Source organism: Callospermophilus lateralis, unplaced genomic scaffold, assembly GCF_048772815.1.
Source record: "Callospermophilus lateralis isolate mCalLat2 unplaced genomic scaffold, mCalLat2.hap1 Scaffold_103, whole genome shotgun sequence".
Taxonomy (NCBI): Eukaryota; Metazoa; Chordata; class Mammalia; order Rodentia; family Sciuridae; genus Callospermophilus; species Callospermophilus lateralis.
The window spans coordinates 1,819,347-1,833,885 of NW_027510486.1; the positions used below are offsets into that span (position 1 = coordinate 1,819,347).

Consider the following 14,539-nt stretch of genomic DNA (forward strand, 5'->3'; position numbering starts at 1 on the left):
AAATAAAGAAAACCTACAGAATAGGAGAAAATATGTTTAAAGAACATATTTGATAAGGGGCAATATCCATAATAACTCAATAGCAAGAAAATAACCCAATTAAAAATGGGTAATGTACCTGAAAAGAAATTTCTCAAAAGAAGACATATAAGTGACCAACAGTTATATAATAAAATGCTCAACATCAATAATTGGAAAACACAGATTAAAACTACAGTGAGGTAACTTCACACCTGTTAATATTTCTATTATCAAAAAGACGAGATGGCAGATATTGTTCAGGATGTGGAGAAAAGTGAATCCTTATACACTGTTAACGGGAATGTAGACTAATACAATCTTTATTAAAAACAGTACAGAGGTTTTTCAAAAATTTAAAGACAATCCATTATTTCTACTTATGGTTATACATCCAAAAGAAATGAAATAAATATGTCAAAGTGATACCTGCACTCCAATGTTCAGTACAGCATTATACACAATATCCAAAATATGGAATCAACCTACGAATGGATGAATAAATGTATCAAGGAAATGTTTTATATATGGGTGAGTGCATGTATAAAAACATATATAAAACATAGATTTAAATGTTTATATATGTCTTTATCATATATAAACATATATATGTTTTATAAGTAAGACATACATGTATGTATATATGTACATACACATGCACACATACAATGCAGCTTAAAAAAGAAGGCTATTCTGTCATTTATGGCAATATGAACCTGGAAGATACTATGCTAAATGAAATACAGCAGGCACAGAAAAACAAATAATGCATGATCTCACTAATATATACAATACAGAAAAAAAATCCAGAGAAACAAGAGTATAATAGTGGTCATCAGAGGCTGGTGAAGGTGGAGATGAAGAAATGTTGGTCAAAGCCTAAAAAATCTGAATTAGATAAGAGGAATAAGTGCTATGGACCTACTGTATAGCATAGTGATTATAGTTAATAACAAGGTACTATATATTTGGAAATTGATGAGATTAGATTTTAATTGTGCTCACCATAAAAAATTGTTAAGTGCAACATAACTTATATTTTAATTAGATGGTTGGCCATTCTATATTTCCAATGTAAAAACATCATATTATATACCATAAATACATAAAAATTTTAAGTAAATACTTTATTTTTTTTTACATTTTAGTTGAATACAATACCTTTATTTATTTATTTTTATGTGGTGCTGAGGATCAAACTCAGCAACTCACAGGTGCTAGGCAAGCACTCTACTGCTGAGTCACAACCCTAGCCCCAATACATAAAATTTTTGTCAAAAAAAAAATCAAGCAATATTAGTCACCGAATTCTTCTTATGTGTCGTAATAGTATGTTTCCAAGGAACTACCAAAGATTAGTTGAGAATTAAATCCTCTATGCAAAACTGCATGGGATTCATTTTATCAAATCATAAATTTTGGGGTGTTTGCTCAAACAAGGTCTGTTAATCTTTTCAAAATAAGTTTTAATTCTAATACCTGATAAGAATCTTAAGAAACTGGCATACAATTTTTTATATCTATCTCCAAAAAAGTATGCTCTTTACATAATAAAAATTGGATGGAATTGGTGGCATGTTTACAAAATGTGATTTTCATTTGAGGTGGATAGTCTTAAGGATTTTTACTAAAACATGATTATTTATGTACTACTTAAAGAATATACTCTGTTCTCTTAGTGTTCTCCTTTTGTCATAATGAAGTTTACTTTAATGAAACAAACCATTCTAATCAGATAGTCCCTATTTATCCTTTGCAGTTGTCATGACTATAGTACATAAATATTTCAGAATTCAGAATCATTATGTACATGTAATAATAAAAACATGCTATGGAGAAATTTTCCTAAGATTTACTTAGCATCTAGAATTGACAATATATTATGCAAGAAACTGCATGTACAAATATTAATTATATATGGTCATAATCCTAGTAAAACTCATAGTCTTATTGAGAAAATTGATGTATGAATAAATAATTATTAGAGTTGCCTATATAATAATGAATTCAGTCATTATCTTTGATTTTATATCTTTCATCAGTAAGTGTCAGAAATTTCACCCTGTTAACATAACCAAATGTCTGTTCTGCTTCACATAATCTTCTTTATCACCACCCTAGTCCACTTCTGTCCAGGACAACTGTGATGGCTTCATAATAGGAGCTTCAATACCTTCTCTCCTCTAATCCATTCTTATAGAATAATCTGGGTAATTTTTATAAAATAAAAATCAGACCCAGTTGTGTCCCAGCTAACACTTCCTCCTGGAATACTTTTAAACCCAGAATAAAATATAAACTTCTTATCCCTTTAAAGCCCCAGTTGATCTGTTCCTTTCCAACCCCATGTAGTCCAACTCTCCCCCTTGCTCACAGTTGATTAAATTCTGTTCCCAGGAAATGTTAACCTGTTTTCCTCACCTAGGATCTTTTCAACAGAAATTTCTTCCACCTGAAATGATAATTTTTAAAAAAAAAATCTTAGAATTGATTCATTATTTAGATTGAACTTAAATATTACCCTTTCAGTAATGCCTTTTCTAATCACTCAGTCTAAATTGGTCAACCAAATTTCTCCAAATTTTTCACTTACTGGTACTTTTCTTATTTATTGTTTGTCAGCCTATTCCCTTCATTAGAATTGACAACTCTGTGAAGGGTTACACAGTTCTGAATCTCAAGTGCTTGGAGTGACAGTGCTTGCCTCAAAACAAATCATCAATACATTATTGTTATAGTGGATAAACACAGGCACAGAGAAAGAGTGCAGATGTAGTAAGCCACAGTGAAGATTTTAGTGAGGTGAATATGAGTATGAAAATAGGGCAAATTACAACAACATGGAATAAATGCAAAACTCAGGCATGAACAAAGCTCTAAGGAAACAAAGGACAGAACTGATGGCAATAGGGTTAACATTTGAACAGGATATTGAAGAATGGCAGAAAATCAACATTGGTGGTTTGGTATTGCTAGCACATGCAAAGCATTATATTGTGAAAAATATATTTGAAGTAATTTCAATGTGATTGGATATTGCCTTAGTATAGAAAACTGGGCAAAGATTCGAAGCCCAGAAATAGACCAAGCAACTTACATAGTGAGATACTCTGGGAAAGTGGCAAAATCAGATCCAAACCCAGGTTTGTTGCATCCTGGGCCAAGTATTCTTAACAGTGCAATATGCACACAATCAATAACACACAGCAGTGTGATGAAGAACTCAAAGTCAAAGGATTAACATGGTATGTTTACTTAACTGCTAATTTTCCTTGAACATGGAGGTGACAGATGGTAATTTTACCAGTAATTTATGTAAAATACTTTCTCATGAAGATTAACATTGCCATATTGAGGTATAGAATGCAGGATATGCAGAGATGTTTTGGAAAAATACAGGAGGCTTCCTAAAATATACTTCTCAGCAGGCCTATATCCACTTCCCAATACTTTTTAAACACACATGTTCTCAGTTGAAAATGTGGCTCAGTGGTAGAGTACTTGCCTACTATGCTTAAGTCTCCAAGTATGATCCCCAGCACCACTAAATAAATAAATAAAAATATGCCTTTTCTTCTATCACGAGGAGTACTTTGTTCTATGGGAAAAAAACATATTAAAGGTTTTGGAGGAACACTAAAAGGGATTTTTCCAATTTGAATCTTCCCTATCATTTTCTTCCCCAATTGAGTTAGAATTTGAACAAGCAGAATTCTTTTTTTATTTTGGGGATGGGGGGAGCATTATATGAATATACTTGAACTCCTTCACTATTATACAAATTTCTTAACAGTTTTACAATTAAGAGGGTCTATATTCATGGAGATCCTTTAAATTTATAGTTCAAGTTAAGCTCCTGGATTGACGCACTAAATTCAACACAATTCTTAGCCATACAAAGTACGTAGCAAAACGAGTATAGAAGACCTTTCTTCCAGTAACTTTAATAACCCACAATAAATACAAGAAAATTATTTACTTTATTGTGTTAGTGTACTATGAAATGAAGGTAAGAGACCTAAAAATAGTGGCTTAAATCTTTATAAAACTGATAATTAAAAAAATACAGTGATGTCAGATTGTGGATTTAAGGAACTATTTCTGGGATTCCTTCCAAATCCATTATATAAAGAGCAATTTATCCAAATGGAACCTCCTATCATCTGTCTAAGCTATATGTTTATTTCATATTATAATGGAATGTTAGAGCCAAAAGGTATCTCAAATTTAGTGATCTTTAGAGTAACTCTTGTTAGAAATGAAGAAACTAAAGCTCAAAGAAGTTTAAAATAAATGAAAACACAGCTTTTAATTCCTAATCTAGAAAAATCAAAAAAGTTGTATATTTTCATAATCATTTAATTTAAATATTAATTGTTTAAATAATTATAGCTTAATAATAATAAAGTAAAGGCAGTTGGTGGCTGATGCTTTGTTATAGAAACTGCAGCCCAGGGATGAGGAGATGAGGAACAAGGAATACAAAGTTTTAGTGAGCCAACAGAAGATCTACTGTACAGAGTAGTTACCAGTACTGTTTGTTTCAATATTTCTGAAAGAGAAAATTTTTGCATGTCCTCACTAAAAAAATTACATTAGGTGAGTGATGTTAATTACCGTGATATGATTCCACGATGCATATGTACATATATGTGTTTGTATATCATTCACATTGTATTCCACAAACATGTAATTATTATTTGTCTATTAAATTTTTTTAAAAATAAAATTTAAACATTATACAATTTAAGGATATGATAATCTGGGAGAACACTGCCCTTCCTTAAAGGCATCTCTGTGTGCCCCTCCCTCCCTACAAAAAAACCTCCAGCTTATGCTTACTTTGTCTTTATGGTTTTTGATCACATAATTAGGTTTACATAAATAATGTATTATTTAGCTTTTATTGCATTTGAACATTATTTCCAAGAGTTCATCATATACATTCCTCACTGACACTTGTTTCACTTCCTTCATCTCAAGTTTTATTATAATCCATTCATTTCCCTGATAAAATCTTTTATTGTATGAATATAACAAATCCTTCATGCTAAAATTACTCACATGTTTTGTTGTTCTGAGCAATTTTGGTAAATAACTTTTGATGTGTATTAGAGTATAGTTGCTGGGTCATAGGAGATTTGCATGTTTAACTTAAATGGTAGAATCGAAGTGTTTTCTAAATAACTTGTATAAACTTATACCTAAATAATTAAAATTTAGTTTCTTGCTCTACACCTTTGCTCAAATTTGGGGTTTTCATGTTTTTAAAATTTGGCCAGTCTACTGAATGAGTAAACTGTGCTTTTTATTTGTAATTCTCTAGTAGAAATTATGGTTGAATATCTTTATAGGTCAGTATTAGTCATTTAGGTTTCTTCACCAGTATGTATCTATTCAAATATTTTACACAATTATATTGAATCATATGTGTCATGAGGAAGTTTGTGTTTTATAGTATAGAGATTCTAAGTGATTGGGTGGTTTATATCTATTGTGAATACACATGATGACCAAGGTTATGAATTTTAATGAAATCAAAGTATTAAGCCTTAAGAAGCATGTCTCCTTCTTCAAAGTAATGAGAATGTAATTTTAGTATCTTCCTCTTGAAATATTTTTACCTTCTTGGGGGAAAAATTGTGCATATAAGAAGGTTAAGTGAAAAATACTGGCATCTTTCCCCAAAAGAAACTATTAGTGTTTCAAAATTTTGAATGACACTTGTTGAAAAATATCTTTAATCATGCCTTTTTTTTCTACATTTTATCATAAATGGTTATTAAAGTCTATAGAATTTTTGGCATCTTTTGAGAATAATAATTTTTCTCCTATAATAAGTTAACATGGTAAATTAGACTCAAAAATTTATAAATTTATGTGTATTTGTTATTTAATTTCTTAGATAAATGCAATTTAGCCATGGAATAGTACCTTTTATTTTCAAACCACTAGAATGGTTTGAAAATAAACTTTGTTATAAATATTAACTCATATTAACTATGCAAGTTGGTGGGTTTCACTGGGATAGTTCCATACATGCACACATCCTCTCTTAACTGCATTTACCTATCTAGAACTATCTCTTACCCTACTTTCTTTCACCCTTACCCTGGACCCCCCTTCTCCCTCTTCCCTAATAGTTTCTATTCTACTTATAGGTTATTTCTTTCTTTGTTTCCATATATGAAAAAATACAACACTAGTATTTCTATATCTGGCTCATTTTGGTTAACATGTTTCATTTTCCTGCAAATGACATGATTTCAATCTTCATGGCTGAATAATATTCCAATGTGTATGTGTGTATAGTGTCCATTGACAGACACCTAGGCAGATCCCATAAATTGATTTTTGTGAATAGAGTCACAATTAAGATAGGTATACAGAGGTATGCATGTATCTCTTTCATATGCTGTCTTCATTTACTTCAGGTATACATCCATCTAGGAGTCTATAGGTGGATCATATGGTAGTTTTCTTTAGTTTTTTGAGGAGCCTCTATAGTGTTTTCCACAGTGGCTGTACTAGTCTACATTCCTAATAACAGTATATTATAAAGGTTCCTTTTCCTCCACATCCTTACCAGCTTTTCCTAACTTTTATGCTTTTTTTCTCTTTTGATAATAACCATTCCAACTGGGTTGAGGTGAAATCTCAAGGTAGCTTTGATTTGTATTTCCCTGATGGCTAAAGATGATGAACAATTTTTTTTTCATATATTTATTGGCCATTTGTTCTTCTGAGAAGCATCTATTCAGTTCATTTGCCCTTTTCTCGTTCTTTGATGCTGAATTCCTAACACATTCTGGATACTAATCTTCTGTAACAGCTAGCAAAGATGTCCCCCATTTTGTAAGTTGCCTCTTCACTCTGCTAATTGCTTCAAAGTTGCAAGCTTACATTGAGGTCTTTGATCTACTTTGAGTTGACTTTTGTACAAGGTGAAAGGATCTAGTTTCAGTCTTCTACTGGGAGACAGCCATTTTCCCAGCACACTTGTTAAAGAGGCTGCCTATATTTTTGGCAACTTTATTGAGAATCAGATGACTGTACAGGAGTGGGTTTATTTCTGGGTCCTCTATTCTATTCCATTGGTTTATATGTCAGTTTTTATGCTAATACCATGCTGTGTTTGTTATTATTCTATTCCATTGGTTTATATGTCAGTTTTTATGCTAATACCATGCTGTGTTTGTTATTATATCTCTAAGGAATATTTAAAATTAGGTACTATGATGACCCTAGCATTCTCATTTTGCTCAGGATTATTTTGACTATTCATGGTCTTTTGTGGTTCAAAATAAATTTTAGGATTTTTTTCTAGTTCTATGAAAAAATGACACTGGCATTTTGAGGGAATTGGCTTGATTCTGTAGATTACATTTGGCAGTATGGCCATTTAAACAATGTTAATTCTCCTAATCCACAAACATGGGAGATCTTTCCATCTTCTAGTATCTTCTTTTTCTTTCTTCTGTGTTTTATAATTATCATTGAAGAGGTCTTTTACCTTCTTGGTTATTTGTAGACTTTTTATAAGGCTATTGTGAACGGGAATGTTTTCCTGATTTTGTTTTCAGTGAGCTTATTGGTGTATTTTAAAAATACATTAATCTTTGCATATTGTATATCCCTGTTGTATTGCTGAATTTATTTATCAGTCTTTTGGTGGAGTTTTTAGGTTCTTGAAAGTATACAGCCATATCATCTTCAAACAGGGACAATTTGAATTCTTTCTTTTCTGTTTGTATCCCATTTCTTTCTTTCTCTTGGCTGATTGCTGTGGTAAAACCATATTAAATAGAAGTAGTGAGAATGAACTTGCCTCATTCATGAATCTAGAGGAAATACTTTTAGTTTTTCCCAGTTCAGTATGATATTGGCCATAAGTATGTCATGTAGAGACTTTATGTTGAGGTATGATCCTTCTACACTTATATTTTTCAGATTTTTATCATAAAAAGATGATGAATTTTACCAAAGGCTTTTCATGCATCCATTGAGATTATCATGTAATTTTTGTTTTTTATTCTTTTATGTGCTATATTCCATTTACTGATTTGCATGTTGAACCATCTCCTGCAGCCCTGGCATGAAACCAACTTGATAATGGTGTATGATCTTTTTAATGTGTTATCAAATTTGATTTGCATGTATTTTTACTGAGGAGTTGTGCATCTATTTTTATCAAAGATATTGGTCAATAGTTTCTTTGTTGTATCTATCAGGTTTGTTGTATCTATCAGTATTTCTATAGGAAATACTGGCTATGCATAATGTGTCTGGAAGAATTCCTTCTCTTTCTACATTATGGAATAATTTGAGGAACACTGGTGTTAGTTCTTCTTTAGATGTCTCATAAAGTTCATCAATGTACCTGTCTGGTCCTGGGCTTTTCTTTGTTGGGAGACTTTAATCTCACTGCTTATTAATGATCTATTCAGCTTTTGATATCATCTTAGTTCAATTTCTGTAGGTCATATGCGTCTACAGATTTATCCATTTCTTTTAGATTTTTAATTTTATTGGAGTACAAATTTTCGAAACAGTCCCTAATGATCATCTTTGGTTCAGTAGTATCTGTGATAATAACCCCTTTTCAGTTGTATTTATATTTTTTTTGTTCCCATCCCCTGGCCCTGCCCCCACCCTCTGGGTTAGTTTGGCTAAAGGTTTGTCAATCTTATTTATCTTTTCAAAGAACTAACTCTTTGTGTTTCATGATCCTTTGTATCATTATTTTAGTCTCTATTTTATTTAGCTCAGCTCCAATCTTTATTATTTCTTTCCTTCTACTGCTTTTGGGTTTGCTCTATTCTTGTTTTTCAGGACCTTGAGATGCATTATCAAATTACTTACTAGAGATCTCTCATTTGTTTAAAATGTGGGCACTCATAGCAATAAAATTACCTCTTAGAACTGCTTTTGCTGTATTGCACATATTGTTCTACGTTATGTTTCCATTTTCATTTGATTCTACAAATATCTTAATCCTCCCCCTGAGTTTTTGAATGTTTAGTGTTTTCTCTCCATATAACATAGTTCCTGTGGTTCCTCTTGCTGTTGATTTCTAGTTTCATTTTATTATGATCTGATGCAATGCAATAAATTATTTCCTTTTTCATTTTCTTTGACTTTCTTTATGTCCCAAAATATGGTCTATATTGAAAAAAGTTCTATTAGCTAATGAAAAGAATGTAATTCTGCAGATGTTGGACAGAATATTCTATAGATGTCTGTTAAGTCCATCTGATCTATACTGGAATTTAACTCTGATATTTCTCTGTTGATTTTTTTGATCTGGATGATCTATTGGTGAGAATCAGATATTAAAGTTTCCCACTATGTTATAAAACAAACATTACTATGTTCAGTAATGTTTGTTTTATAAATCTGAGGTTGTTCTAATATTTAGTGCATTTATATTTACAACATTATATCTTCCTGATGGACAGTTTGCTTTGTAAACATGGAGTAACCTTCTTTGTCTCTTATTTTGACTTGAAGTCTGTTTTGCCAAATATGAATATAACTAGTCTTTCTTGCTTTGTTTTCACTTATTTGAAACTTCACTTTCTATCACTTCTAGTATCTGTATGTCTGCCACTGAGGTGAGTTTCTTGCTTCCAGCAGATTGTCAGATTCTGTTTTTGTTTTTTTATTTTTATTTAAACTCAATTAGGCAGTGTGCCTCTTTTAATTGAAGAATTAAGGCCTTTTATATTCAGGATAATTATTGAATGGTATGGACAATTTCCTGTCATTTGTATTTGGGCCTATCTCTTTCTATGTTTTTCTTCTGGTTGTTTGGAACAATCTCCTTTATTCATCTTAGAAGTCTAATGATCTAATAAGGTAATAATATTTTATTCTTTCCTAATTCTTATTAGTTTTTCTACTCTTTTAAGGAGATGTATTCTTTCTCATGCTCTCATGATTGTGTTTATCTTGCTTCCTCTTTTGTGTGTAGAATTCCTTTAAGTATTTTCTGTAATTCTGGTTTAGTGGCCATAAATTCCTCTAGTTTATCTTGAAAAGACTTTATTTCTTCTTCAGTTGTGAAGGATAACATCACTGGATATAGTTATGTAGAATTGCATTTATTTCTTTTAGAGCTTGATATCTATCATTTCAGGCCCTCCAAATTTCTTTAGAGAAATCTGCTATTATTCTGATATGTTTGCCTTTGTAAGTATTTCTCTTCTGTAGCTTTCAATAGTTTTCCTTGTTCTATAATTTTGAAAGTTCAATAAATGTGGAGATGTTCTTTTCCAGTCATGTGTATTTGAAGTTCTAAATAACTCCTATACCTGGATGATCATACCTTTCCCAAGACTAGAGAATCTGCTATTATTTCACTAAATATCAAGGCTGTTCTTCTGTTCCTTCTTCTATATCATGATTTCACACCTTGCTTTTAATCATAAATAGGACTTGTAGGTTTTGTTTATTCTTACTTTTCTTTTTATTTTTTACTTTCTAAATATGATAACTCTTCACCCAAGTCTTGAAGGCTTGATTTCTTTCTACTTTTTGATCTACTCTTGGTGAGACTTTTCATTTGATCTATTGAGTTTGTCATCTATAAAATTTCTTTTTGGTTCTTTTTTTAGAAGCTCTCTCCTTTACTAAACTGCTCTTTTCTATCCTACATTGTTTCCCTTAAACCATCCACCTTTTAATTAGTTTTCTCTTTGAATTAAATGATCATTTTTAGTATAATTACTTATATTCTTTGTCTGGAATTTCATCCTGCTTTGGAATCAGATACTACTGAGTTGTGAACTTTTAAAGGAATCATGTTGCCTTGGTTTTTTTTTTATGTTTCTTGTATTTCTTATTGATATTTATGCATCTTTTAGGACACATACCTCTTCCAATTTTATATGAGTTCATTCTTAAGGAATAGCTTTCTCTCTTCTTTTCTCATGGACTCCTTATTCCTCTTTTTAATGACTTCCTAGTGATTCAGACTGATCCACCAGTCAGGTTATAACAATAATCTTTATTATTTACAGTCAAATGATTAGGGGTTTTAGTTATATCTATAATACTTCTTCATCACAAAACCTAAGTTAATGTATGAATAAAGTGGGGACAGTGGCCTACTCAAGTAGACATATCAACAAAACCAGCTCAAGGGGCAAACCTGGGTTTTGTTGAGAAATGCCTTCATATCCTTTGTGTAATTAAAAGGTGTTTAAACTGGTATCCGACTCTACATATTTTTTTTTCTAAACATGTTATAGATATCAGGCCAGGATCATCTATACTCATTGTTGTTGATTTAAAGTTAGTTTAGTCAGTACAGTTCTCCTTTGAAGGTAATCTTTTTTCTCCTATCATTTAAAAAAAATCCCTCTTTAATATTTTGTAACTGAATATATTAGATTTCTTTTTCTTTGCTTGGTGTGGATATGTTGGACTTTTTAAATCCATAAAATGGAGTGTTTCACTGGTTCTAGTGAAGTCATTTCATTTATTTTCTCCCTTCTGTTTTTAGTCTTTACCTATTAGAACTGATTATATGAATTACTCTAGACTCTCCATGTCTATTATCTCACTGTATCTTCTATTTCTTTGTCTCTACCATATTCTGGATAATTTCTATTTCAGATATATCTTCAACTCCTTAAATCTCTCTTCATTTAAGACAGATCTTCAATTAAACCTAACAATTTTCTTTAATTTCAATTATTATATGCTTCACTAATTATTTGCTGTATTCTTAAAATTGGTTTTATATCCTTTAAAGTTGTTTCTGAACAACTTTATTAAAGCTTGATTTTTTTTCTCTCAACATCTTAAACATGGCTATGTCATATTCTATTTCTTATAATTCCAGTATTTGAAGTCTTGGTCAGTTTCTCTTACTTTTAATATTACTCATGATTTGATTCCCTGTATGTTTAATGATTTTTAATAGTGAAATTTTTTTTGAAATTTTAGTCTCCTTTCAGATACCCAGGAAATAAGTGAAATGAAAAGGTACCTTTATTTCCTGTTTACTTTTACATGAAGTCCTCCCAGATTTTTGGAAGTAAGTTCTCCTATTATACTTCTTACCCAGAAAAAGTGACCCATGAGCTCTGTTTCCTGTGCCTCCTTTCGCCAAAATATTTTTCAACTCCTACATTTTAAATTGCTTGGGTAAAGAAGTTATTTCTCAACCTACTCTGACATATTACCAGAAATAAAAATTTACTCTAATTCTTTCTTTAAAACTGTATGTTGCTCTCCTGGGTTCAAATTCTATCAAACTGGAAGCATTAACATGCTAAAAGAGACACCGATTCTAGATCTACCATGGATCATAAAATCATTGTTATAGATAGTAATCACTTGTGCCTAGTAAATTTTTATATTCCTTCAGCCATTTCTAAGTATAATCTTTGAAGATCCATCTGTGTTGATAGATTTTTACCAACTGACTTTTCTTTTAAAAAAGTTTGTAAAACTCTGTCAACAAGACTCTTTTAAATACTTTCAGGGCTATCTTTAAGAATAACTTTCTTAAGATTCATAAAATGATATCAACTTCTAAAAATGGTACATTTGTCTATGCAAAACTATTCAAGTTGTCCACAAAATGGATTTTACTTTCATTGACAATTTTCATTTTTTTAGATTTAGCCTTTTCATTTTACTAATTTAAAAATAATCCCACATAGACTTGGATTATGTTATTGTATTTCCTCTAAGAATGAGAAGGACAATAAATCTTACTGAGCATCTGCAAGGTGTCACCACTATGCTGAGTGTATATATAAGCACACATAAATGTTATCACAACCCTGTTAGGTAGGTGGCAATATTTGTATTTTAAAGGAAAATAAACATGCACTTCTGCACAATCATCTGTTAAGTGAAAAGTATCTAACCCAATTCTTCATGATTCTTATAAATGCTTTTTAAAAATTACTATGCAATAAAATTTACCATGCTTTATTAACTTATTAAGTGGTAATAAACCAGTTACAGAATCTCTACTCAAAAGTAGCAAGTTATATATTCTACCCACCGATTCAATCCTTGACCCATTTAACAATTTGATCTTCACTACTCATTCTTGATAATAGAAAGTTGTATCTCTTCTTGATACAAAAATGGTACATTAATATTTAATTCAACAAGCCCATACTGGATGACTAACTTGGGAATACACTGTACTATATTCTTCAGCGCTTATAAAGCACTATTATTTGATCCTCCTTATAACCCTAGGAAGTAATTCACTATACGCTTGGATACATCTAGGTATAGGGAACTCCAAAGTATACAACTATATCTTTGGAAAATAACAAGACATCTCTGGTCCTGAAATACATGATCCTAAAAGTTTATATATAGAAAGCCTTTCCTTTATATATTAAAAGACAGTTATATTATCTAAATACTTTCAAATCTCAGATTATTTTTTAAAATTTCCATAGAATATAGATAATATATTAATTTGTTGCCATGCTGATTTCTTTACTGACTTATTTTGAAGAATATTTTAAGCTATAAGGAATTTTCCCCCAAGAGTCTAAATAAATTACTATTAGGGTCATCAGCTCCTCCAAGGCATTACATATTTTTATCCTGTTTGAGCAGTATTTGAAATACCACTGTTCTTCATTAACACTAAATTCACAACATCAACGTTACTCTTAAAATTGTCATTTCAAAGAAGAAATGCAAATTTTAAGGACTTAAATTATGTAAACCAAAACTAAGACAACAAAGCTTAAGATACTTGCTATGACTGTATAATGAGAGGAAAAAACTAGTATACCAAAATTTCTGAATTCCAATGTCAAGCTACAACTTTTTTGAAATGGAAATTATATTTTCTGAACTGAAAATCAGGACATATGGTATAACCATAATTTCCCCCTAAATTTTAAATTCATAATTATGAAAAGTCTTTTACAAAGCTTAAGAGGTTAGTTAAATATTCATTTTGTAAATTATTTTATAAACTAGATAACACTGAGACTATCCTAGTTATTTTTTACCATATCAATCTACCATTCCAAAATAACTCCTCCTCACATTCCCTGCTTAAAAACTACTCATGTTGTGTTTTCTTTTGTGGATATATGCCCTTCCTCAGTGAAACCTGGAGCTTAGCAATTTTTTCATTAGTTCCTTTTAATAGCAAAGTTATTACATAATATTTCTGCACTGCTAGGTCATAGCTAGCTACTGAGTTTAAAAAAAAATTATAAAATGCTAGAAAAAGACTTTACTCAGGATTAGGACACAGTTTCAGGATGATGAAAACGTGCAAAAATGACAATGTTCTGTTACAGACTAAAAATGTGTAGATCCACTCTTACCTGCTTAAAAAGTTGAAGGTTAACAGCAGTTTCCAAGAGCTGTTTCATCATACTTGAGTGATGCTTTACAAAACTTTCCTCACAGAAAGTGACAGGCTCACCCTAAATAGAAATGAAGATTTTCAGGGCATCAATATAAAGACAGTTAAAGAACCAGTCTCTTTTAGGAGGTACATGGAGAGTCATAGAGTATA

At 31.0% G+C, this 14,539-nt stretch overlaps 1 protein-coding gene across 1 annotated transcript in view; it reads right to left on the minus strand.

The window, feature by feature from the left end:
- Nucleotides 1-14,539, minus strand: part of LOC143639973 (DENN domain-containing protein 1B-like) — a 102,582-nt gene that overhangs the window by 13,022 nt on the left and 75,021 nt on the right. Inside the window, exon 13 of the mRNA XM_077107978.1 lies at nt 14,346-14,447. Within this exon, the coding sequence (XP_076964093.1) occupies nt 14,346-14,447 (102 nt within the window). The remainder of the gene's footprint in view (nt 1-14,345; nt 14,448-14,539) is intronic.